Source organism: Mesoplodon mirus (assembly GCF_964341445.2).
Source record: "Mesoplodon mirus genome assembly, chromosome: 7".
NCBI classification, from domain to species: domain Eukaryota; kingdom Metazoa; phylum Chordata; class Mammalia; order Artiodactyla; family Ziphiidae; genus Mesoplodon; species Mesoplodon mirus.
Genome location: NC_138983.1, coordinates 835,353 through 858,314, shown reverse-complemented (window position 1 = coordinate 858,314; position 22,962 = coordinate 835,353). Strand labels below are relative to the sequence as shown.

Here is a 22,962-nt window from a genome sequence, read left to right as displayed (position 1 = left end):
GCAGGGTACGGCCCTCAGGAGGGGACCCACCGCAGCGCTGGTGCTGGCCGGGGCGGGCTCGGGGCCCCCGTTGACGTCGGCGCTCCTCTCCCGCTTGGCCTCCTCCAGGTCGGTCACCGTGCTGGGGCCCTTCTTCTTCTTGAGCTTGGCCAGGATAGAAGACTCACGTTCTGGAAACGGAGGCATCTCCTCCAGGACAGTCGCCTGGGGGGAGAGGAGCCCTAGGTCAGTGCAGCACAAAGCCCCGTGGCCTCCGGCCCCCAGAAAGGGCAGCCGAGGCGAGGCGGGGAGGGGAGCAGAGCGGCGTGGCGCACCAGGATGTCGGTGCTGGCGACAGTGCTGAGCCGCAGGTACTCGACGGCGCGCTGCTGCAGCTCCACGTCGGCGTTCTTCAGCTGGCTGTCACTGCGCAGCACGTCCTGGATGGTGCCCTTCACCTCCGGGAAGAGGTTCACGAACTTGATGTAAGTGGACAGGAGGAGCGCCCTGGTGGGGACGCTGCACAGGTGGAACTTGGAGTGCAGCAGGTGGAACTGGGTCAGGGGGCTGGGGGGGCGCACATGGGGCACAGCGTCACCTCCACGCCTCACGCCCTGCCTGGCCCACCCCGCCTGAGCCTGACCCCCGTGTGTCCCCGCAGGACGGGGAGTGAGCGTGGAGTGATGCGGGGAGATGAGCCCACACTCAGCCAGAACCTGCGCGTTCCAGCTCCAGGCCGAGTCCAGGCTCCCTCTGAACAGTGCTGGCCATCGGCCACGCCTCCTTTCCCCCCAGAATCCCCATGTTCTGTACAGTCAACCAGAGTGGACATGCCCTCGCCACGGGCTGTCCTGGGGAGCTCGGGACATCAGCTGGCCTCTACTAGGCCATCGGGTGAGAACCAGTGGGCACAGGCCCGGCACTGGACGTGGGACCCCCGGCCCCCGGGCGACTCACCTGGATCTCGGGTCTCCTGCTATCAAGTTCCCAAACTCCCCTAGGATGTAGCCACCGACTTTGACCAGGTTCTCATGGCACGCTGGGGCCTGCAGCGCCTACGGAAGAGCGCGCGGTGAGCCCGGTGCCCGGGCAGAGGAGGCACCAGCAGCACTCGGCCTCCGGAGGGAGCCACCGAGCCGCGGGGCGCGCCGGAGGGTGGACTCAGGCCGCCTTCCCGGGGAGCCTGCTCTGCACGCGGCCGCAGCCCCCAGCCTCCTGAGCCCCTCCCGAATGCACGCCCCGCCCCATCCTCTCTCCTGGCCACTTCGGCAGAGGGATCAGTAGCAGGGGAGCCCCACGGGCAGGGCCACGGCCGAGCCCACCCCTGGAACGAGAGCTCCTCCCAAAACTGCCGCTTGGGCCCTGGGCAGGGGTGGGGGCACACGGCCCTCACCGACGGAGACCGCGAACCCACCGTGGCGGCCCCACGCTTGCTCTCGGACACACAGAGGCCAGCCCGAGGCCCCAGCCCAGGCAGCTTGCTCAGGAGGCCGCTCGCCGACTGAGAGCCTCCCGCCCGGGGTCGCCGTGTTGAAATCACGGAGAGAGGGCAGTGAGACTCCAACAGAGGCAGGAGCAGTGCCGGAGCCTGGCCTGCGGGAAGGCTGGCAGGGGCGGGGCGGGGCCACACCTCAAACACCGTCTTGGCGGCGTAGCCCTGCACGTCGTCCCGGTTGATGACGATCTGGATGACGCGGTACCACACCTCCTCGCTCACGTAGTCTCCGGCGATGCGGATCAGGTTCAGGATGGTGTCCACGTACCACGTGTAGTCCACGGCATACTTCTCCGCCAGGATGGCGACCTTCAGCACCTGCAGGGCACGGCCACTCAGGGAGGGCCTCAGAAGGGCCTGAACCCACGCCAAAGCGACCCCCACTTCTCAAAGGAGCCCGTAAGTCTAAGGTTCCAGGAACAGACGTGGAAGGACGTGTCGAGGGAGAACAGGTGAGACGGGCACAGCTGTGGGAGGCACAGCGCGCCCCACCCGCCCCGCCCACCCGGCCCGCAGCCCAGGCAGCCCTGCTGGCAAAGCGCCGCCCGCGCTTGCTGGGCCTCCTGCTCCAACAGCCCTTCTCGCCAGCTCCCCAGGGCACCTGCTCTGGGCTGTGGAAAGCAGGCCATTCACCTCCCCCGGGTACAGCCTCCTCCTGCACCGAGCCTGCCCTGAGCAGCATCGGCCGCCAACCTGGAGCCCGGCCCCCCGCGCTGCCGCCCTCACGCCCACCTTCCCCAGCGTGACCTCCTGACCGCGCCCCAGAGCCCCCGTCCACCTGCTCTGCACACCCTCTGGCCTCCAAGTCGACCCTCCGTAACGACCCCAGAGCACCGTTCCAGAACACCCACCTCGTCACCACCCTCGACTTCGAGTCCTTCAAGCCCAGAGCTGGCCCCAAAGCTGGGCGCTGGGGGCCCCTCACTGCCACGCCGGCCTGTGTCCCCGCCGCGCCCGCCCCCCACGCACGCCCTGCTCCCTCCTTGCTGAGCACCTGCCTCCCAGGACCTCGGCACAGAAGGGGGAGGGGGAGGAGGGGAGGGCCTCTGCAAAGTGATTCTGAAAGACTGGAAGGCTCCACAGAAAATGCTGATAAAAAAGCTAAAGCAAAGGACTCTTTCATCCAGTATGTAATAGATTCTCAACAAAGGCTGTAAGGAAGTACTTCAGCTGAGACACACAAGCATCAGTGCGGTGACGACACAGAGGCCGCCAGAACTCACAATCTCTTCTCGGATAGAGTAGTCGGCCGTCTCCAAGTAGCTCAGCATCTCGGCCACGATCTGCTGGGCGTTGCTGCGGTCGCACATGGCGTAGAGGAGGTCCACGGCCCGCTGCCGCACGCTCACGTCCCGTTCCGTCTGGGGAACGAGCACAGAGCCAACAGCCACATGAAAGGAGCCTGGGCAGGGGACGGTGGCAGTCCGCTGTGACACATGCCCTCCCACGGTCCTGAGCTGGGTGGCTCAGGCACCACCACCTCCCCGCCGTCCCAATGCTCACTCGGAGCTCTCCCCACTCAGCACCCAAATCCAGGAGCCCAAGAACCCCTCACTTGCCACCCCACTGCCCCCCTCACTCCGGCACTCAGACCCCGCGGCTCTGGACCGGCCAAGATCACGATCACGCTCCATCCCCAGGGAGTGGGTCAGAGGCCGCCTGCTGTGTGGTCACAGACCGGCCCCTTCCGCGTCGCCTGAGAGCCTGTCCCTGTGCTGGCTCCCAGCCCCACCCCAGACCCTCAGAAACAAGAGCACAGCTGCTCCCCAGCACAGGACAGCATGAGAGGCGCTGCCATGGGCCCAGCCACAGGCACGGCAAGAGCAAGTCTTTCTGATCCAGGCAGTGACTGAAAGAGATGCCAAAACCACCCAGGAGGAATTCGAAACACCAGAAAGCGAAATTCCAAACCTTTGTACGGCCTCTTGTTCAAAACACACACCAAAAATGTCTATTAAATACACGCAAACCCAAAGGAACAGGGTCAGACGTGTTCTCAGCAGTAAGCCCGGGACCAAGACAGTGGGTTCTGTAGCTTCCCCTCCTGCCTTCAGTTTTCTAACATGTAGGAACGCAGTGGATGTGGCTGTGTCTGACCCTGAGGAACCAACCCTCATTAGAGCAGAAGACCTCCGCTTGGCTCTTCCAGCTCTGGAATTTCAATTCCCTGAAACAAGCAAATATTCTTCTGCAAGGAGTGAGTTTTCTCGGAGACATGGACAAAATAATGCATCCTTCTACCAAAAAGAACAGTTTCTGTTGATCCCAATTTTTATTGCGACTCTGCTCACGCGCCAGGCCCAGCGGGAGATGCCCCGTGTGGTCATGGTCTCTTGCGGGCAGAGCGCAGAACCGCCCAGGGACGCACGCAGCCCGCCAGATCGCCCGGGGCCTGAGCGCACGGCCCCAAGTGACCGCGGGACCCCACCGGTAGCTCACGAGTGACAGCATGAGTGACACAGGGACAAGGCGCCCCCGTGGCCAGGCAGCCCCCAGAAGAGCACACTTGCCTTCAGGGCATTGATGACCGTCTCGATGTGTGTCTTCACAGCCTCATGGGAGAACTCGGAGCTGGCCAGCGTGCACATGCTCTCCAGGGCCAGGTAGCGCAGGTTGGTCTCCCGGTGCTGCAGGAACTGGCCCAGCTGGTTACAGGCGCGGACCAGCAGGTTTGGCTCGCTGTGCGGACAGGAGGGGTGGGTGGGCAGGGGTCCCCCACTCAGCCTAGGCCGTGCCACGTTCACGGCCACCATGGCCTCCCGGGACGCAAGACCTGACGCTCACCCTAGTTGGTACCACACGAGGACCTGCGCCTTGTGTCCCCCAGAACACTTCTGAGTGCATGTGCAGAACCCCTGACTCCAGAGGGTCGAGGGCAGCTGAGACCCCGAGCCTCCACGCCAAGCTGGGGGGGCGGGGGCGGCAGAGGGACCCGGCTTTCACCAAGCCTCAGCCAGGGGTGGGCTCTCAACCACAGAACCCTCTTGGCCGACAGCTGGACGAAAGCCGCGACACCAAGAGACAGATGCACAGACGAAGAAGATATAACAGAGGTTACTGGCTATTTAAGTACCGACTACATGAAACTCGGCGTAAGTCTCTGCTCGCTCTTTACTCTGCCCTCTGAACAGTTAACAAGGAAAGGAGGCCGCTCCGAGAGGGAGAGTCTTGTCACTGGTGCTCAACCCTGTGGACTGCAGAGCTCAGGCAGCTGCACCCGGCGGAAGCGCTGCAGGAAGGCGGGGCCACAGGAGCACCCCCCACCCCCTCCCCTCCCCCTCCCCTCCCCGTGCCACCTCCACATGCTTTCCCACCACAGCCTCGGACCAACAAAGCCTACAGGACACACGTGCTCACGCCGCACTCCCAGGTGGCCCTGAGAGCAGCGGGTCGGGCAGGACGCCCAAGAGAAGCAGGGCAGCCGTGTGGGGGAAGTGAGACCACGGCAGTCACGCTCACGGCGTGCAGGGTCTGAAGCCAGAGTGCGCGCGGGACAGCTCCCAGCACCGCGCCCTCAGGCCCGCCAGGGAGGGTGGCGCCGGGGACCAGGCCGCGGGGGCCCACCTGTCGTGGTGGATGATGAGGCTGATGGCCTCGAAGAGCACGGCGTTCTTGGCGTTGGAGTGCTGCACCTTCTTGGACTTGGGCGGCTCCTGGGCTTTGTTCAGAATCGTCTCCAGGCACTCGGTCAGGCGGCCTCGCACTGCAGGGTCTTCTGGGCGAGACAGACAGACGTTGGCCTGGCTCCCCTTGGCCCGCACGGCCGCCCCACCTGAGTATTGGTACCCCTCATCTCACAACCCCAAAACGAAGGGCGAGGACCCCTACTAAAACCGTGTGGCTGCTTAAAATAAGAGGATTTGACAGCCAAGGTAACTACACATACATTTTAACACAAATAACATACCCAAGTTTTTGCTGAAACATAGATTACATAAGTCAAGGAAAATAAAATCTCAGAGACGTGGACAAAACACATGATGTGAAAGTTTGAGGGAAGGGGGGGGCAAAAGGTTTTTTCCTCTACCTGCTGTTACCAATAGAAATAGAGAAGACACTCTGAAGAGCAATAAAATGAGAAAGAAAAATTTTAAGTTCTAGTCAAACCAGAAGAAAAGAAATAATGGACCAAAAAAAGACTAAGAAAGCAATAAAACTACCAGAACTCCAGAAACTGTGGCAGCGCATCTAAGGCACCTGCCCCACCACCAGCTGCTCAGGGAGGGTGGGCCCTGGGCACCTGAGCGGACGGAGGGCAGGGCCCCCAAAGTCGCCCTGGGGTTGGGGGCAGGGGCCTGAAAGGAGGAGGAGGGTGATGAGATTCACCCCCATCGGGGGTCGGAGTCACCCCAGGTCTCGGAATTAAGGAGGCAGAGGTCAGTTCCACGGCGAGAACTACTGCCCCAGGGGAGATGGGGGCGGCCGGTGGGCGGGAGTGGGAGGCAACGGCGGGGTCCCGCTCCCACGCGAGGGCTCTGCCGCAGGGCATGCGGCTCAGGCTTTAGTATAGAACAGACTCAGAATGGAAAGTTACTGGAATTTAACAAAGACATACCTTGTACAAACACAAACGAAGATTAAAATGTAAAGGTTACAACAACGAAACCGTCTTTGTAGAGGCGATTTGGAAGTACTGAACACAAATTCTCTTGTGCATTCTTCAACCAGGAAATTCTCTTTCTAGATACCTACCATACTAGTCAAATGTAACGTTTTAGAATAAAACACGAACATCACATCCGTGATGTGTACTTTAAGGTCACACAGATTGTTAACAACTTAGGATGTAAGGTTTCAAACAGTTCCCAGAATTATTCATAAAAGCAGAGATCACCCCGAGCCGTACCAAAATTGTGATTTCTCTACCAGCTGCTGGGGAAAGCCAAGAGCCATGGCAGCGTCACAGAAAGACCCAGAGAACAAGAGCCAGCACCGGAGAGGACTTTACAGACAGCAAGCAAGAGACCCGCCCCTAAAACGCTGCAGTAAACCCCCGCGGAGAGGCCTCTGCTGCGCGGCTGTCGCGGCTGTCGCGGCTGTGTCACCCTGTCACGGCTGTCGCGGCCGTCGCGGCTGTGTCACCCTGTCACGGCTGTGTCACCTGGAGGCGGGTAGCACTGCAGCAGCCTCAGAAGTTTGACCGACAGCCAGGGAGCCGGGACGAAGTAGTACGTGTAATCCTGGAGATCTGTGGAGGCCGACGTCACGATCTGCAAAACAGCGCCGGGGGCTGAGACACCGCGGGCAGGTGTGCTGAGAGCGTGCGGCACACCTGTCTGTGTCTGAAGGGCAGGAGCACCACCGCCCAGGCCCCAGGAGGAGCCACGGCGCGATGACGCCCCTCCCCCGCGGGACACAAACCCTGGGCACCCGACCCGGGAGAGCGCAACAGCGCCGCCGCCCTCGGTACAGAGTTCTCGGAGCCTAGACTGGGAAAGTGCATTAAACGCAGAAGGGAGGCCTTCGGTCCCCGGCCCTGCACCCACACTGGCCCTGCACCCACGACGCCCCGAGCACAGGCCCCACCGTGAGCTGCCCAGGCCCGAGAGCAAGCAGCCTCCCATCACGCTGCCACCCGCCTATCCCAGGCAGTCTGGGCAGGACAGACACCCCCTCAGCCTCCCGAACACGGGACTGTCCCTTAAGGCAGCACACGCCCCCCAACACACAGCCCGGCACCTCCCCACGTCCTGCGTCTGGGAGCTCGGAGCGGCTCCTGTCACAAAGCTCGCAGCGGCGAGCGACACTAGGTCGTGAGTGACCTGGGACGCGGCCACTCCTGCACTGGGTGAACTCCAAGCCGTGTAAAGCACTGACGGGACCAGCAGAAGCGGGTGTGAGCGCACCAAGTGGAAGAAGGACCGCGCCACCGCGTGGACACAGCCGGCCAACAAAGGCTGCCTTTCGAACACGTCTCAGGCAGCTAATGCCACACTTTGAGACAAACTTTCAGCTTTAAATGCACACAGTGAAACAAATACAGAAACAAAAGCATTGAAGAATTCATCTCAAGCGTTCGGAAAAAGACTAGCAAATTAACCCAAAGAAAGTAGAGAAAACAATAAACATATAAGCAGAAAGTAATAAGGTAGAAAAATCAAAATAGGACCAACAAAGTCAAAAGAAATTCTTACACACCTGATGAGATTAATCAAGCAAAAAATGAAAAGGGCAAATATCCAGCGTCAAAATGGAGAAGGGAGACCTCACTATGAAGCCGACACACAGAATAACTTCCGGCCAATATGTCTGAATATTTACACAAGTTAGCAAATGTCAAGAATTGAATTTGAATTGAATGCATAATTAGAAGTTGTCTCACAAAGAAAACCCTAAATTCAAATGGCTTCACCAGTTAATCAATGATAAAAATGTTAGCAAAGATATAGAAAGGAATTTCCTTAATGTGGCAAAGAGAAGGAACACTGACAAAACCAGCCTACGTCGTCGTACTTAACAGTGAAACATCATAGACCTTTCCTTCGAGAGTAGAAACAAGACACCAATTATCTCTCATATTCAACACTGCCAGTGGAGGTCCGGATTGGAGCCATAAAGCAGAAAGTATAAACAAACATGGACTGGGAAATGAAAAAAACTGTCATTGTCCACAGATCACAGACCACATGACGGAATACAAAGAAGACCCAAAGCAATCCACGTATAAATTACCAAAATTAATAGGTGAGTTTGGCAAAATTGCCAACATCAAGAGCAATATACAAAAAACAACTGTGCAAACCAGCATACACTATTGTATAATAACATTTTTAGGGTACCACTGAGAATAGCATTTTTTAAATAAAGTATATAAAGACAAGTCAGATAAAAAATAAAAGAACCTCTACTCGAGAAGTTGAAACATTTTTGACAGAAATTAAAGACTAAGTAAATGGAGAGAAACACCATGGTCATAAATTGAAAATCTCAATACTACATAGATGTGAATTCTCCCAAAACTGACCTACAGATTAAAGGCAGCCCCAGTAGAATTCTGTTGAGTGGGGGAACACTGGCCCCACTAGACATCAAATTAACCCAAAGTCACCCCACTGGTGCAAAGATGTACAGAGAAACCAACGGAGTGCAGCACAGACCCGGCCGCTGGTGTGGGACCAAGGGGCAGCGGAGAGCCTGCGGGGAGGAAGCAGCACTACACAGAGACACCTGTCCCAGGTGGATCGTCAACCCGCACGCGAGCCCTCAGAATAGGGAACAACTTCAGACATTTAAGGACACGAAGGCATTAACCATACAGGAAAGGATTAGTAAGTCTGACTATATTAAAATGTGGGATTTCTGATCATAGAAGACTTCTTAAGAGACTGAAATGGCAACTTACAGAGCAGGACAAGATTTTTAAACACAGAGGAGGCTGAACCATACAAAGCTGGCATTTTTGTAGATCAATAATGGTTAAAAGTTGGCAATTTTGTTTGGTTCAACCCAATCTAACCAACAAAGTGCTCATATCTAAAATATATAAAGGGGACTTCCCTGGCGGTCCAGTGGATAAGACTCCTCACTTCCAGTGCTTCCACTGCAGGGGGCCCGGGTTCCATCCCTGGTCGGGAACTAAGATCCCACACGCCACATGGCGTGGCCAAAAAAATAAATAAATATAAATGTAAAAATAAATACAAGGGGCTTCCCTGGTGGCGCAGTGGTTGAGAGTCCGCCTGCCGATGCAGGGGACACGGGCTCGTGCCCCAGTCTGGGAAGATCCCACATGCCGCGGAGCGGCTGGGCCCGTGAGCCATGGCCGCTGAGCCTGCACGTCCAGAGCCTGTGCTCCACAACGGAGGGGCCACAGCAGTGAGAGGCCTGCGTACCGCAAATAAATAAATAAATAAATAAATAAATAAATAAATAAATACAAAATTAAGGTAAATTAACAAAATAAAATAAGAACTTCTACAAAACAACAAAAAAGACAACGCCATGAGAAGATGGGTGAAAGACTGAACAGGCTCTTCACAAAAGAAGGTATTCAAAAAGCTAGTAGACGTGCAAAGCTGCCCCAGCTCGCAGATAATCAGGAAAGCGTAGACCAGATCACAACACGAGGTGGCCCCCGGCACTGGGCAGGGGGCAGGCCCGTCACAGTCACCTCCAGGGGGACGGCTAAGTGCTGGACAAGATGAGGCACAGGCGGGTGGGGCACAGACGCTGCACGGCAGCAGGGATCAACCATCGGCACTCGAAACAATTCGCCAACTTCACATGTCGAGCAAAGCAAGCCAACCACAAAACAACATATGCTGTGTGATCTTGTCACACAAAATTTAAAGTGCAGAGCTGAATGCAGTTTGAGGACGCTCCCTCCCTGTAGCGGGGCCAGGGGCTGAGCTGCTCTGCTCTGTGCACTTTGCCGCGCGAACAGGGCATTTCTGACAAAAAGGTTGAAAGAAAAGCCAATCAGCTATGAACCAAGACACGTTTCCACCCCTGAACTTACAAACTGACCCAAACATTTTGCATTCCAAAAAGTACATACATTAATTAAAGAAAATAATTAAGACCAAAACCCACCGAGTTCCGCTCCCCTCGACGGACTTACTCTGCTTAACCTGGAGACGGCCAGAGACACAGAGGTTTTAAACTCTTCCGGGTTCTTCTGTGCTAAGGTGGTGATGAGGCTGGCGGCGGCAGTCACCACGCCCTGAGAGGAGACACACACACATTTAGACACCAAAGCTCCTGACGACGCCCTCTCATTTTAAACTCCTTTTCTAAACAGAACTTTAAACTCAGAAGAACAAAGGCAGAGGCAGCCCAGGGCCACCTCGGGCCCACTCTGAATAGCTCTCAATGTGCTTAGAAAGCAAGGTGCACACATAGGTTGTTTTCCTGTTCTCGTGTCTCTCTGAAAACTGGGAAATCCAGCACCCCTCTAGCCCAGACCCTGCCTCAGTGAAGGCCAGCGTGGGGAAGCAGCTCTGGGCCCCAAGCTCCACCCGCCCATCGCCTGCCTCTGCACTCGCTGCCCCGATCTAAATCATTCCGGGTGGACACATCGTGTTCAGACTCACATGAATCTTTACAACCCAAAACTGAGATCATGTAAAACAGCAACTGAAAAGCCCATTCTTCCCCATTTTGAAGAGTGGTCCAAGCCATGTCTCTGCGCTCTGTCCTGGAAGCACCACCGGGCCTGGGCGAGACCCGACCCTCCCCACGGAGCCCCGCGGAACCCTGGCCTCAGCACGCGGGGACCTTCCACGCAGCCCAAGGGAGTCTACCGTTGTGCTGGGACACTAGTATTTACTCCCAGTAACTCACGTCTCCTGGAGGGAGACACGGGTTAGGTAGAGAAGGTCTCTTGCAAATATAAGAAAAGACAAAACGAATGACACCCATTGACAAAAACGGGTGTAAAGATGCAAACAAAGCTCCCTCGAATCATCACATAATCCCTCCAGTCCCTCCCCCACCCCCTCCTGAGCAGGTGGGAGAAGGTGGCAGAGTTTCCGCAGCCGAGGCGGGGTCAGGTCCAGCACCACGGCGACCTCATCAGAAGCCACCACTGTGCTATTCTTTCGTCTTTCTGATGGAAACGCAAAAGCCACGCTAAAGAAACGGAACTAACTGGCCTCACTGTCCACATCTCAGTGGGCAATAAGGACCAAACACAGAGCTTTAACAAACAGGCATTTGCAACACGCAGATTCCGCAGGGCAGAGTCTCTTTCACCGTGGCTTCTGAGTGTTTGGGACACAGCCTGCTTCCCCAGGAAGGTTCACCTGCGGGATGAATCAGGCAACCTTCTGACAGAAGTCAGTTGGGGCTGGTTGGCTCCCGAGGTGCAGTTTCTCACCTTTCCTGCACGCCCGCAGGGTCTCTGCAGGAAGGCGGTGTGAGGACAGGGCTGGGGGCCCACGCAGCCATGGCTCTGCCGGCCCCCAGTCCCCACCCCCGACCTGGGCCACCTCCTCTCCCCCCTCGGGACACCGCTCGGGCCGCGCATGACTAAGGGAGGGCCAGGCCTGGCGCACAGCTCTGCACATCACAGCCCCCCCGCCTCTTCCGCTGCTCTCGGAAGGGCTTGCTCCCTCTGGGTGGGCGAGTGACGCTCTTCCTGAGGTTTCCTGACCTTGAGACCAAAGAAGCCAAATCTCACGCCTTTGGTGGCAAAGTCAGGAGGTGTGCGACACAGAAGCCACAGCCCCGCGGAGGACAGAGAGCAGGTGCAGAGAGCAGCAGAGATGAAGGGAGAGCTGGCCGGTGGGCGTGGCCTCGCCCTGGGCTGGCTGAGACGCCCCCCAACCTCGCCCAACGCAAGCCGGGCTCCTGTGGCCCAGAACCACAAAGGCGCCAAGCAGCGCACCCGGCAACAGAGCCGGGTATGTGAAAATACAAAAGCAAACCAAACAGCCGGGCACAGAAGCATCAAAGGAGGAGAGCCTCCTGGCCGGCGAGAGACACGGCTCCGCCACCCTGGAAAGCGCTCGGTGTGGACGTCGCTGGCCTTGGGCCTCGGCACCTGTCGGCGTGTGGCTGCAGAAAGCTCCCCCGACAAGGCAGGAGTGATGACAACTCCTGGTAAAATGCCACGAACCGTAACCACTGGGCCACGTCCCCGCCACAGCTGGGCTCTGGACGGCCCTGCCCCGGCCCTGCCTTGCCGTCGGCTCCGGGTTCAAGCCCGGACCTGTGTGAAGCCATCCAACCTCTCTGAGCCTCAGTTTCCTCGTCTGCAAAACTGGAAAATGCCCCACGGCCTCCAGCCTGGCCTCCTGACTCCACGGCAGGGCCTGAACCCGAAGAGGTGGAGCATGGCCCAGCACGCGAGGCCCGCATGTGAACGCTGCGGCCCGAGGCCCCCGCCCCCGCAGCTCGGCCTGCAGACGCCCCCTCCCCTCCGAGGAAGGGCTGCCCTGTACAGACTCGAACGTTCCTGGTAAGCGTGGGAAACGACGGAGGGACAGCTCGCCGGGCAGTCCAACGGGCAAGCCGCCCAACCACCAGCTCTCATCTCTGAGTCTACATATGCCAATGGGTTACTTTTCATTTAATCTTTAAGGGAAATTTCTCTTCTGGGAAACAATGGAGTAACCAGCTAATGTGCTAACACCTATCAGCTCAGCAGGAAATTCTCTGTGGAACCTCGATTCTCTCGTTTGTACAACGGGATTCCGGCAGGACAAGGCCACTCTGTCCAGCGTCATTTCCTACTCGGCCCCGCCTCCCGGTGTCAGCGTGGACAAGGGTCCGTGACTCACGGCCAACCACAGCCACCGAATCGCTCCACATCTCCCTGCCCTGGCCTGCGACACGGGGAGGGCTCGGGCCTGGCTCGTGCACCAGCTATGTGCATTAGACAGCCTGCACGCCAGAGCCTGGGGGGCTACGGGACAGCCCTCTGACAGCCTTAAACAGGGTGCAGACAGGCACGTCTTGTGAAGCCCTCAGTGGATGTGGTGTTTCCAGAAGATGCCGAGCTGTGCCTTGTTCGTCCCTGCAGCCGGCAAGCTGGAGACCCTCCAACGCCTGGTGACAGGGTGAGCCAGAGACCCGGTCTAGTCCACCCTGTCCCCAGGGCAGGGGCTCCCGGCCCCTAACTGCAGGCGCTCCCAGGCTCGATGGACGGGTCGTGGACGTCACCCCAAGCATCCCGGAAGTCACACGCAGCTGCTCACACCGCGCTGGCCCAAAAGAGGCTGCTCCACGGGAGGGGCTGCACACTGGCCCAGAGGCACCTACCAAATGCTGGTCATTGAGGAGGTGCACCACGCGGGACGTCCAGTCGCCCATGGGGACGAGGTCGGGAGATGTCCTGTACAAGCGCAGCAGGCACAGAGCGGCGCTCTGCTTCACGCTGTCCATGGTGTCTCTGAAAGACAGACAGCAGTCACTCCTGGGCACAGCCGGCGAGCCCGGCCCAGAGCCCACGGACAGCACCCCCGAGTCACCACGGGAGCAGAGGTGCACCCGTGCGGGGACTGGAGGAACACTCAGGATAAGGCCGCTTCAAGCTCTCCACGCAACAGGCTCAGGCCCACCTCTCGCGATGGGTCTTGGTGGGGACCACGCCTGCACAGTGACAGACAGCCGTCCGCTTGAGGGGCCGCCTCCACGGACATGGCCCCGAACATGGTGGACGGAAGGGGTCCTGCCCCCGTTAACCTGCTCCTTGGTGAAGCAGCAATTCCCAAGCGCCGTGCACAACCTCAGCTACGCAGGCTGACAGCTAACGTTCCAAGAACTGACAACTGAATTACAGTATTTTTTTTTCATTTCTTTTCTATTTTTTATTTTTGGCCGCGTTGGGTCTTTGTTGCTGTGCGCAGGCTTTCTCTGGTTTCGGAGAGCGGGGGCTACTCTTCGTTGCGGTGTGCTGGCTTCTTATTGCGGTGGCTTCTCTTGTTGCGGAGCACGGGCTCTAGGCGTGCGGGCTCAGTAGTTGTGGCTCGTGGGCTCTAGAGAGCAGGCTCAGTAGTTGTGGCGCACGGGCTTAGTTGCTCCGTGGCACGTGGGAGCTTCCCAGACCAGGGCTTAAACCCGTGTTCCCTGCATTGACAGGCGGATTCTTAACCACTGCACCACCAGGGAAGTCCCCAATTACAGTATTTTTTAAGCTCACTTAATAACACACAGTCCAAAGGGGAGAGTATCAGAGAGCCTTGCACGGCCATGGCGCTCCATGTCCACCTAGAGATCTCCTCCCCTACACACCGGGCGGGCGCCCGGGGAATGACTGCAGCTACGCCGGGCAAGGGGCGTCTGGAGCGTTCCTGTCCTTGTTTTCGTGCTGACCGAGGACAGAGACGGTCCCAATTCTGTTTACCCCTCCTCCTCCCAGGCCCCAGCCAAACGCTGCCATGCAGCCGGGCAAGCGGCAGGCCCACCGAGGAGCGTTCCAGAGGAGGCCATCAAAATACGTCTGAGAAGAACATGTCCACACCCCCTCAGTGCTGATAGAAGCAGTGGAGCTCCTGTTCCATGGAGGGAAGAGCGGGGTTGGGGCTGTTGTTACCATTTCCCTCCTTTTAGCTTTTTTATTCCTAAATAACTCCCAACGGATATGACAAACCCCTGAACTGCCCCCATTCCATGCCAAAGAAAAATTACTTCAGTAAAAATTTCTCTCTTGGATGTAAACCCTCTGGGGAGCAGGGGCAGACGCCTGTCCCTCTCTCTGGCCCCGCGCCGCGTGCACCAGGAGCGGCGGGCAGCAGCAACCTCCGGGCCTCGCGGCCTCCTGGGCGTCTGCCGTCTGCGCCCACACACTGCGGCTGAAAGAAGCTGGCCGGTTTTTACCGCGGGGCCTATCAGCTGGCGGCCCACCCTACCCGTACAGCCGCTCCTGGTGGGAACACCAGAGGACGGTGCGAAGCAAGGAGACCGCTGCCCCTGAGCTTCAACTCTGTCTCCAGTCGAGGCCCAGAGCTCAGTCCCGGCCTGGAGGGCGCCCCATCGTCTCTCCCTCCCCGGCCTCCCGGCTCTGCCCCGCTGCCCTCAGCCTTGCAGCTCCACGCCCAGGCACCTCCGTCCCCACAACTCCACTTTGAGTCTATTTGGTCGCTGGATTTCAAGCGTTGGTCATTTGTTTCAAGGAGGGCTCGCAGGTCCACACAACCTGAGCGTCTGGGGGGAGAGCAGCTGCCTGTGATGCTGACACTGAGAGAACGAGGCCGGCTCCCCGCACACCCCTCAGTGATCTTCCTGCTGCAGGCTCTCTTCTCCACCTTGGGTTCCGCCCCTCCAGGCTGTGTCTCAGCACACACCCTTCTGTGTCCTTTCAACCCACAGTGCAATCCACCCTATACTTCAGGGAAGTGTTGTGGAATTATCCGAACACTTTCAGAGATTACCTCTATTTTACATTTCACTCATCCAATAGGTATTTATTCACCGAGCGCTTACTATATACCAGGCATTGTTCAAAATGCTAGAAAGAAGGCAACAGTTACAGTGAGCAAAAGCTCTGATCCCAAGGAGCTTGCTTCTGAAAGCAGAGACCGGCAACCCACAGCCAGGTTAACTGTGCACCGGGCAGGGGCGGGGCGGGAGGAGGGGGTCAGGACCCTGCGGCACAGCTGCCTCCTGACTGGCTCCAACCTCCAGCCCCGCCTGCCCCTCAGGCCCACTTTGATCATACCACGTCTTTCTCCCACCTCGGGGCACCCCGTGTTCTCTGCGTCTTCTGGTTCATAGGTGTGTGACAGTGTCGCCTTGGTTCTCCACGAGCTTCCAATCAGCTCCGCCAACCCTCCCCTGTGCTTGCGCTACTGTGGGTCCACCACCTCTGAGCTCTCACATTCGGGAACGCTTTTTCCATCAGGCGGTTCCGTGGCCTGTCTTCCAGCCTGGCTCCTCCGTCTGCCTCTGGTGTGACACCCCGGTGGCACTCCTCCAGGCCTGCAGCCACACACCCGACACTCCCCGGGCCTGTGGCCACCCAGCCACTGCACTGCTTCTTGCTCACGGCCAAAGTGCTCCGTCTGGCACAGCTGCCACCTCAGGCTGATCATTCTCTGTGCACCGTTGGCCTCCACCCGTGAGATGCCAGGAAAACACCCTTTGTGGTGACAACCAAACATGCTGGGGCAACACCACTCATTGGGAACCAGGCGTCTACACCCACGTGCTCTGGTGAGGTGTGGGCGTGCTTCCCGACAGCCTCCCGGCCTCTCCACTGTGCTGCCCGAGGGTCGTCCCCACTTCCCCGTGGCCCCACTCCCCCGTGGCCAGAGGAGCTGGAGTTGCCGAGTCCTGCTCCACCTACTCGCTGGTTGTCCCACAGAACCCAGTCCCGAGTCCTGACGAGCCCCTTGGGCTGGGATCCTATTCAGCCAGGTGTGCTGCCCGGGTGTGGGCTCTGGGTCACCTTCCCAAGGCGCAGAGCGTCCTGGAACAGGAGGGGGGCCCGCCTCCGCCATGCCCCGTGGCCCAGCCCGGCACAGCACTGTTGGAAACTCCTTTCCAGACCTGCCTGCTCAGCCCCACTCAGCTTCCCTCCAGATTGGAGAGGGTGGGGGTGTGGGGTGCTGGGAAGTCTCAGGATTGGGGTGTGTGAATGCTTCTGGGAAAGGGCAAGAAGGGGCCCCGTGCCCGCAGGACGGCCGCGCTCCCTCTGCCTGGACGGAAGGTTCACCTGGCCTCCCCCTCTCCCCACCACATAAGACGCTGAGACGGGGAGGTTAGCTCACTCCATAAATCCTTCAGCAGTCACACAGTTGATCTATTTAACGTAAGAGATGGCCACACCCTCAGCAGGGCACCGGACACATACCCGGCTACGAGGATTTTAGGGACCTCCCCCGCGAACGCCTCGGCCATCTCCCGGCTGCCCACGTTGGCGATGCAGTGCAGGGCCAGGCCCGTGAAGGTGGGGTTGCGGCTGCCCAGGTCGTTCTTGACGGCATTGTTGATCAGGCGGATCAGCTCCGAGTTGGAGTTCACCAGCACCGAGATGAACAGGTAGCCCTGCGTTCCAGAGGGGCGAGAGAGCACAACGCTCGTGACAGCCCGAGCACCTCAAACACCAGGCAGACGTGCTCGGCCTTCAGCAAGCCCCAGCACCATCTCAGTCTGCTCGGGGTGCTGCGCCCGTCAGGCCACGGAGGACCCAGCTGCCTTCTGCTGAAAATACCAGTTCTGTCCCCGGATTCCGCCACGAACGACTCTGTGGGACGAACCTATAAGAGGCGCTGTCCCCACAGGCATCAGACACCTTGGTGCCCCCCCATCCCACTCACTCATCCATGGGGACCTGTGCTCACCACGGCCTGAACAGGATGGAAAGGCCTGCCTCAGCTGCAACGGGGACACTATGGTGATTTCCAGCAACCTGGCTGACTGCCGTTCTCCCCTCTCTCCATTTTGTCTCTGGGCCCCAGCTTCCGCTTACCAGCAGGCCAAATTCCAGCCCCTTGTCACCCCCACTGTCCACGTCCTCCCCACGCAGGGACACGCTGACCTCTCAGCCCCCATCGGTCTCAGGAGGAGCTCGCCTCCTTCTCTGGGTTCCAGCCGCTCCACCCTTCTGCATACGCGCCTTGACTGGGTGCTGCTGCTCTGTCTGCCGTGGCCCCCGGTGCACCCCTTGGCCTCAGTCTCAGCTCAGGACGCCCCCCCTGGAAGCCCTCCCTATTAGCCACCCGCTTCTCAGGGTCCAGAGGGTTCTACACGCCTCTTTCACTGGGCACTGCCCACAGCTCTATTCTCTGTGTACAGGGTTGTCTGATGCCGTCTCTCCCCTGGAACAGAGCAGGGCCCACATCTGCTTATGGTCATATATGTCCCCAGGGACCCCCAGCACACTGCTGGGTCCGTGGCAGACACTCGATAAATTCCTGTTGAGTAAATACCAATACTTAACAGAACTCCTGGGGCATCTAGGGTATTTTTTCACTTTCTGTAAGTTAAATTTTTGGACAAGAGGAAAATGTTACTTTGTAACACTCAAGAAAACATACAAATAATGTTACTCCAAGAGAATGCAGGGTTACAATTACAAAGCCTGGGGTGGGCAGGGCCCAGGCACTGGGCCAGCTGGGAGCAAGGCGAGGACCGCCACCTGCCCTCGGCTCTTAAACCATGTGGGTGTGGGGCCTGGTTCAGAAACAGGCAGTGGCCGGAGGGGCCACTGGGTGAACTCATCTGTGACATGCATCAGCAAGGCACTGAGGGGAAGGAAACGCTCTTCCCTGCCCTCTAAGGCGGACCCATGGGAAACGGCACCCCTCGCGTCAAACGGGGGTTTGATGCAGCTCCCGCCCGAACCCACGGGAAATCCCCAGACCAGATGGAAGGTGCAGAGAAACAGCAAGACACTAAATGGCCACCTGATGAGAAGAACCCCCCCCCCCGCCCCCGCGCACTCACGATCTGCTTCTCGGTGTATCTGTTGGAGCTGAGCAGGTTCACGGCCTCCATGTGCCCAAAGTCAATGTCATGGCCCAGCAGGAAGATGAAAAGCAGCTTGCACACATACTTCTTCTTGCTGTAGCCGTCCAGGGCCTTGTCACCTGCAGAAAGGAGGCAGGGGCAGGGCAGAAACAAGACAGCGGGACGTGAGGGGCCAGCCTCCAGGAGGCCAGGGTCGTGAGTGCGTGGTGTTGCTAAACCAGGCACTGCACGTCGGAATCCTAATGTCTGGCTTCCCTGACAAAACAGAAGCCAGAACCCCTGCCTGGCAGCCGGAGTGCGGCCTTCCCAGGACAGCCCCGGGGCCTCACTCCCACCGGCCACAACCTTGCCAGGGCCGCCCTGTCTTAACCAGCAACTTAATCTTTTAAACATGTTTACTATTTTAGGCAGGTGAACGCATTCTAAATAATCTTTCATTACACCCCGTTTTAGAACAAATCACCCACCCTAAAAGTCACACACAAAAGGACCAGAAGGGCTTCTGTGTCTTCACCCTAATCACAGCGTGACTACGCCTCTCACAGGAGATCAGAGCGAGGCACCTTCATGACGTGCCGCTGGCAGAGTATAAGATGCCATTTTAAAAAGGACCACTAAACGCTGCCATTTTAAATACCAGAGGTTCTTATTTCCCCTAAGAAGTGTAAAACGTTCCTTAGCAGATTACAAAGATGACAACCAGAAAGGCTGGCCGTCTTCCGAGCTAGGCATCACAGTGATGCCACTGCCACACTGTCAAGGGCCGGACACGCGAACCAGAAAGACAATGACAGCAATGCTCCTCATGGTAAGGGGTCAGGTCACTCGTGCTCCAGGGACAAGCACTGGCTGACCTCAAAGCACTGTCTAGAAGAAAGACCCACCCCACCAAGATTTCCCAGGGTGACACTGGATCACAGTGGATCACGAGTCAGCCAGCCAGCTAGCTGACACTGGGGAGCTCTGAGAAACCCTCCCTCCTTCTGAGCAGCAAACTGGCATATGATTTAATGAGCAAACAACATAATGTCAGATCAGGTCTGGCTCCCACCCCCACCCCCACTCGCTCATCTGCCCGCTGCACCCGAGGAGCCCAGCTCTGTCACTTCCTGGCTGGGACCCGTCCCCGTCTCCGTGGGAGAGCATCTGCAGACGCAGGACACGCAGCCCACGGCAAGCAGCAGCCCCCATCTCCTACCCACCCGGCCACCCCTCAAGAACCAGCCTGAATTCCATCACCTCTGGAAGCTTCCTTTGACAAGCAAGCCAAAAGTGCCGCCCCCTCCTCTCACCCCCTGGAGAGTGGTCCCTGCCACTCAGAGCCCAGGGAACGGCCGGCCAGCCTGTGTGCTGGATGCGGCCTGGAGGCCCGAGGGGCTCTTTCTCTGCTGCCTCAGGACATGGACCCAGGGTCCCTCCCACAGCCCTGCCCGACGCTGGGAGACTTACAGACGCACACACTTGAAGGCCAAGCGCACAAGAAGGTGAGGGCCACAGCGCAGGCAAGAACAGTCAAGGGTCTCGGCCCCGGTGCTGCCGTGACACAGGATAAGAGCCAGTGTCTCTAGGGAAACGCGTCTGAGCCCTGGTGACCGAATCCTTCTGGAGGACTTTTAACTGTGATCCTTTTTCACCCTTTCTCTCTCTGAGACTGGCGTTCAACCCTGACCCTAACTCTCAACGAGTATCTTCTTATGTTCAAAGAAGTAAAAAGACTAAGATCCCGAGGATGGACAAGGAGGGCGCCCCTGTCATTTTCTGGAGCTCAGTTAAAGCACCCCGTGGGCTGTGAGATGCTTCAGAACTGCTGGCACCAGGGTATTAACTCTTCCCTCCCCAGCATCCCCACAGACCTGGGGTGTCTTCTTCATTCTCCATAGCACTTAACTGAATTCAACTGTTAAAAAAGGTAAATACAGGGCTTCCCTGGTGGCGCAGTGGTTGAGAGTCCGCCTGCCGATGCAGGGGACGCGGGTTCGTGCCCCGGTCCAGGAGGATCCTGCATGCCGTGGAGCGGCTGGGCCCGTGAGCCATGGCCGCTGAGCCTGTGCGTCCGGAGCCTGTGCTCCGCAACGGGAGAGGCCACAGCAGTGAGAGGCCCGCCTACCGCAAAAAAAAAAAAAAAAAAAAAAAGGAAATGCAAATTAAAACCACAGTAAGGTGTCACTGCACACCCACTAGAAACACCAAGATTTAAAAGATTAGGGGCTTCCCTGGTGGCGCAGTGGTTGAGAGTCCGCCTGCCAATGCAGGACACACGGGTTCGAGCCCTGGTCTGGGAAGATCCCACATGCCACGGAGCGGCTGGCCCCGTGAGCCACAATTACTGAGCCTGTGCGTCTGGAGCCTGTGCTCCACAACAAGAGAGGCCGCGATAGTGAGAGGCCCACGCACCGCGATGAGGAGTGGCCCCCACTTGCCACAAGTAGAGAAAGCCCTCGCACAGAAACGAAGACCCAACACAGCCATAAATAAATAAATAAAATTAAAAAAAAAAAAAGATTAACCACACCACATGCTGGTAAGAATGTGGAGGGACTGGGAACTCACACACAGCTGGCGGGGGCACAAAATGATGCAGCCACTCTGGAAAACGTGTGGCAGGTTCTTAAAAGGTTAAACATCCACCTTCCACGCGGCCCGGCCACTCCATCCCCAGGTACCTTCCCAGTGGGAACGACACCAGGCGTCCACACAAGTCCCGCACGCCAGGACTCACAGCAGCTCCACGCCTAGCCGACAGCACAGGAACGAACCCAGACGCCCACCCTGGTGAGCCAGCACACCATGAGGCAACCCACCACGACGTGGGCAAACCCCAAACGCAAACGTAAGTCACAGCAAGCAGACACCAGAGGCCTCAGGCTGCCCGATTCCTTTCATGTGAAATTTCTAGGAAGAGCAGAAGTGCGGTGACAGAAGGAAGACCAGGGGCTGCTGGGGGCTGGGAAGGGTGTTAGGTGCAAAGGGACACGAGGGAACATTTTGCGGGGTGGGAATGTTCTGTTTTGTCTGTGGGGGTGGGTGCACGAACACATGCATTTTTGCCAAAATTCAAAGTGCACGCTTAAAACGAGTGAACTTTATTGTGAGCAGACTGTATCTCAGAAAACCAATTTTTAAAAATTACTCTGTCAAAATATCCCAGGAAAAAAAGAAGAGCAAAAGATGAAAGAACATGGGCAAGGGGCTTCCCTGGTGGCGCAGTGGTTAACAATCCGCCTGCCAATGAAGGAGACACGGGTTCGAGCCCTGGTCTGGGAGGATCCCACATGCCGCAAAGCAGCTGGGCCCGTGCGCCACAACTACCGAGCCTGCGCTCTAGAGCCCGCGAGCTACAACTACTGAGCCCATGAGCCACAACTACTGAAGCCCACACGCCTAGAGCCCGTGCTCCGCAACAAGAGGAGCCACCGCAATGAGAAGCCCACGCACTGAGGCAAAGAGTGGTCCCCACTTGCCACAACTAAAGAAAGCCTGTGCGCAGCAACAAAGACCCAACGCAGCCAAAACTAAATAAATAAAATAAATAAATTTATTTAAAAAAAAAAAAAAAAGAACATGGGCAAAATGACGGCAAGTGGTGAAGCCAGGTGACGGCCACCAGGTGGGGAAGGGAACAGCGCCCCCCCATACGTATACGTTCGCGTTCCCTCGATAAAATGGGGTGGCTTTTTCAAGTCTTTCTCTACCTGTAAAAACATACATCCTTTACGGAAGCACTTTTTATTCATCTTTCTACCCCTGGCACCTGGGACTGAGTGAGCGCCCAGCAGTGAATGAGCAAGTGAGCATTGTTACCTGGTAAACCTCCGAAGGCCACCAACCAGAAGACATTCTCCCACCTCTGGGCAGGACAACACAACAGCTGTTTCCTAGAGGTTCCAAGGTTGAGGGCAGGCCCACTACAGCCCTAATGACCTCCCACTCGGTGGCTTCCACAAGCAGGCTGGAGGGTGTGCAGGGCAGGGCAGGGTGGGCGCCCCACCCACAAGGGGCTCTGAGCCTGCCCAGGGAGACGAGCTTAGGCTAGAAGGTGGCGCCATGTCCTCCCTCAGCGGTCGACAGCGCACGTGAGGGCATGGCCCGGCTCTGTCAAGGGCAAGGCTTTCACACGGGCGCTGCCCTGAGGCCCCGGACCTGTCCCAGCGTCACCACCTCTATGTGTCTGCCACCAAGGACTCCACCAGATGCCATGGCCACCGGCAGCCTGTGCACCCACCTGCACGCCCACCTCACCTTTCCTCCATCTGCGTCCAGGACCATTTGTCTCTGGTCTGAAGCACATCCTTTAGACTCTCCTTCAGCACAGGCCTTCTGATGGGAAACTCTCCGTTTTTGTCTGGCAAAGGTCTTTTTTACCTTCAATCTTTTTTTTTTTTTTTTTTTTGCGGTACGCGGGCCTCTCACCGCTGGGGCCCCTCCCGCTGCGGAACACGGGCTCCGGACGCGCAGGCTCAGTGGCCATGGCTCATGGGCCCAGCCGCTCTGCGGCATGTGGGATCTTCCCGGACCGGGGCACGAATCCGCGTCCGCTGCATCGGCAGGCGGACTCTCAACCACTGTGCCACCAGGGAAGCCCCTTAGCTTCATTCTTAAAGGACACTGTTAGCCAGCTGCTACTGTCCAGCACT

General features: G+C 57.8%; 1 protein-coding gene across 4 annotated transcripts in view; it reads right to left on the bottom strand.

The window, feature by feature from the left end:
* Positions 1 to 22,962, bottom strand: part of AP2A2 (adaptor related protein complex 2 subunit alpha 2) — a 65,107-nt gene that overhangs the window by 10,658 nt on the left and 31,487 nt on the right. For 2 of the 4 annotated variants that reach the window (XM_082628546.1, XM_082628544.1), the window contains exons 3-14: positions 18,305 to 18,447; positions 16,710 to 16,903; positions 13,178 to 13,307; positions 10,035 to 10,136; positions 6,576 to 6,684; positions 5,039 to 5,189; positions 3,985 to 4,153; positions 2,698 to 2,835; positions 1,610 to 1,792; positions 937 to 1,034; positions 315 to 546; positions 31 to 204 (exon numbers count right to left, since the gene is read on the bottom strand). In XM_082628546.1, coding sequence (XP_082484672.1) covers positions 31 to 204; positions 315 to 546; positions 937 to 1,034; positions 1,610 to 1,792; positions 2,698 to 2,835; positions 3,985 to 4,153; positions 5,039 to 5,189; positions 6,576 to 6,684; positions 10,035 to 10,136; positions 13,178 to 13,307; positions 16,710 to 16,903; positions 18,305 to 18,447 — 1,823 coding nt within the window. The remainder of the gene's footprint in view (positions 1 to 30; positions 205 to 314; positions 547 to 936; positions 1,035 to 1,609; positions 1,793 to 2,697; positions 2,836 to 3,984; positions 4,154 to 5,038; positions 5,190 to 6,575; positions 6,685 to 10,034; positions 10,137 to 13,177; positions 13,308 to 16,709; positions 16,904 to 18,304; positions 18,448 to 22,962) is intronic. The other 2 variants (XM_082628547.1, XM_082628545.1) reach the window with 1 other exon arrangement.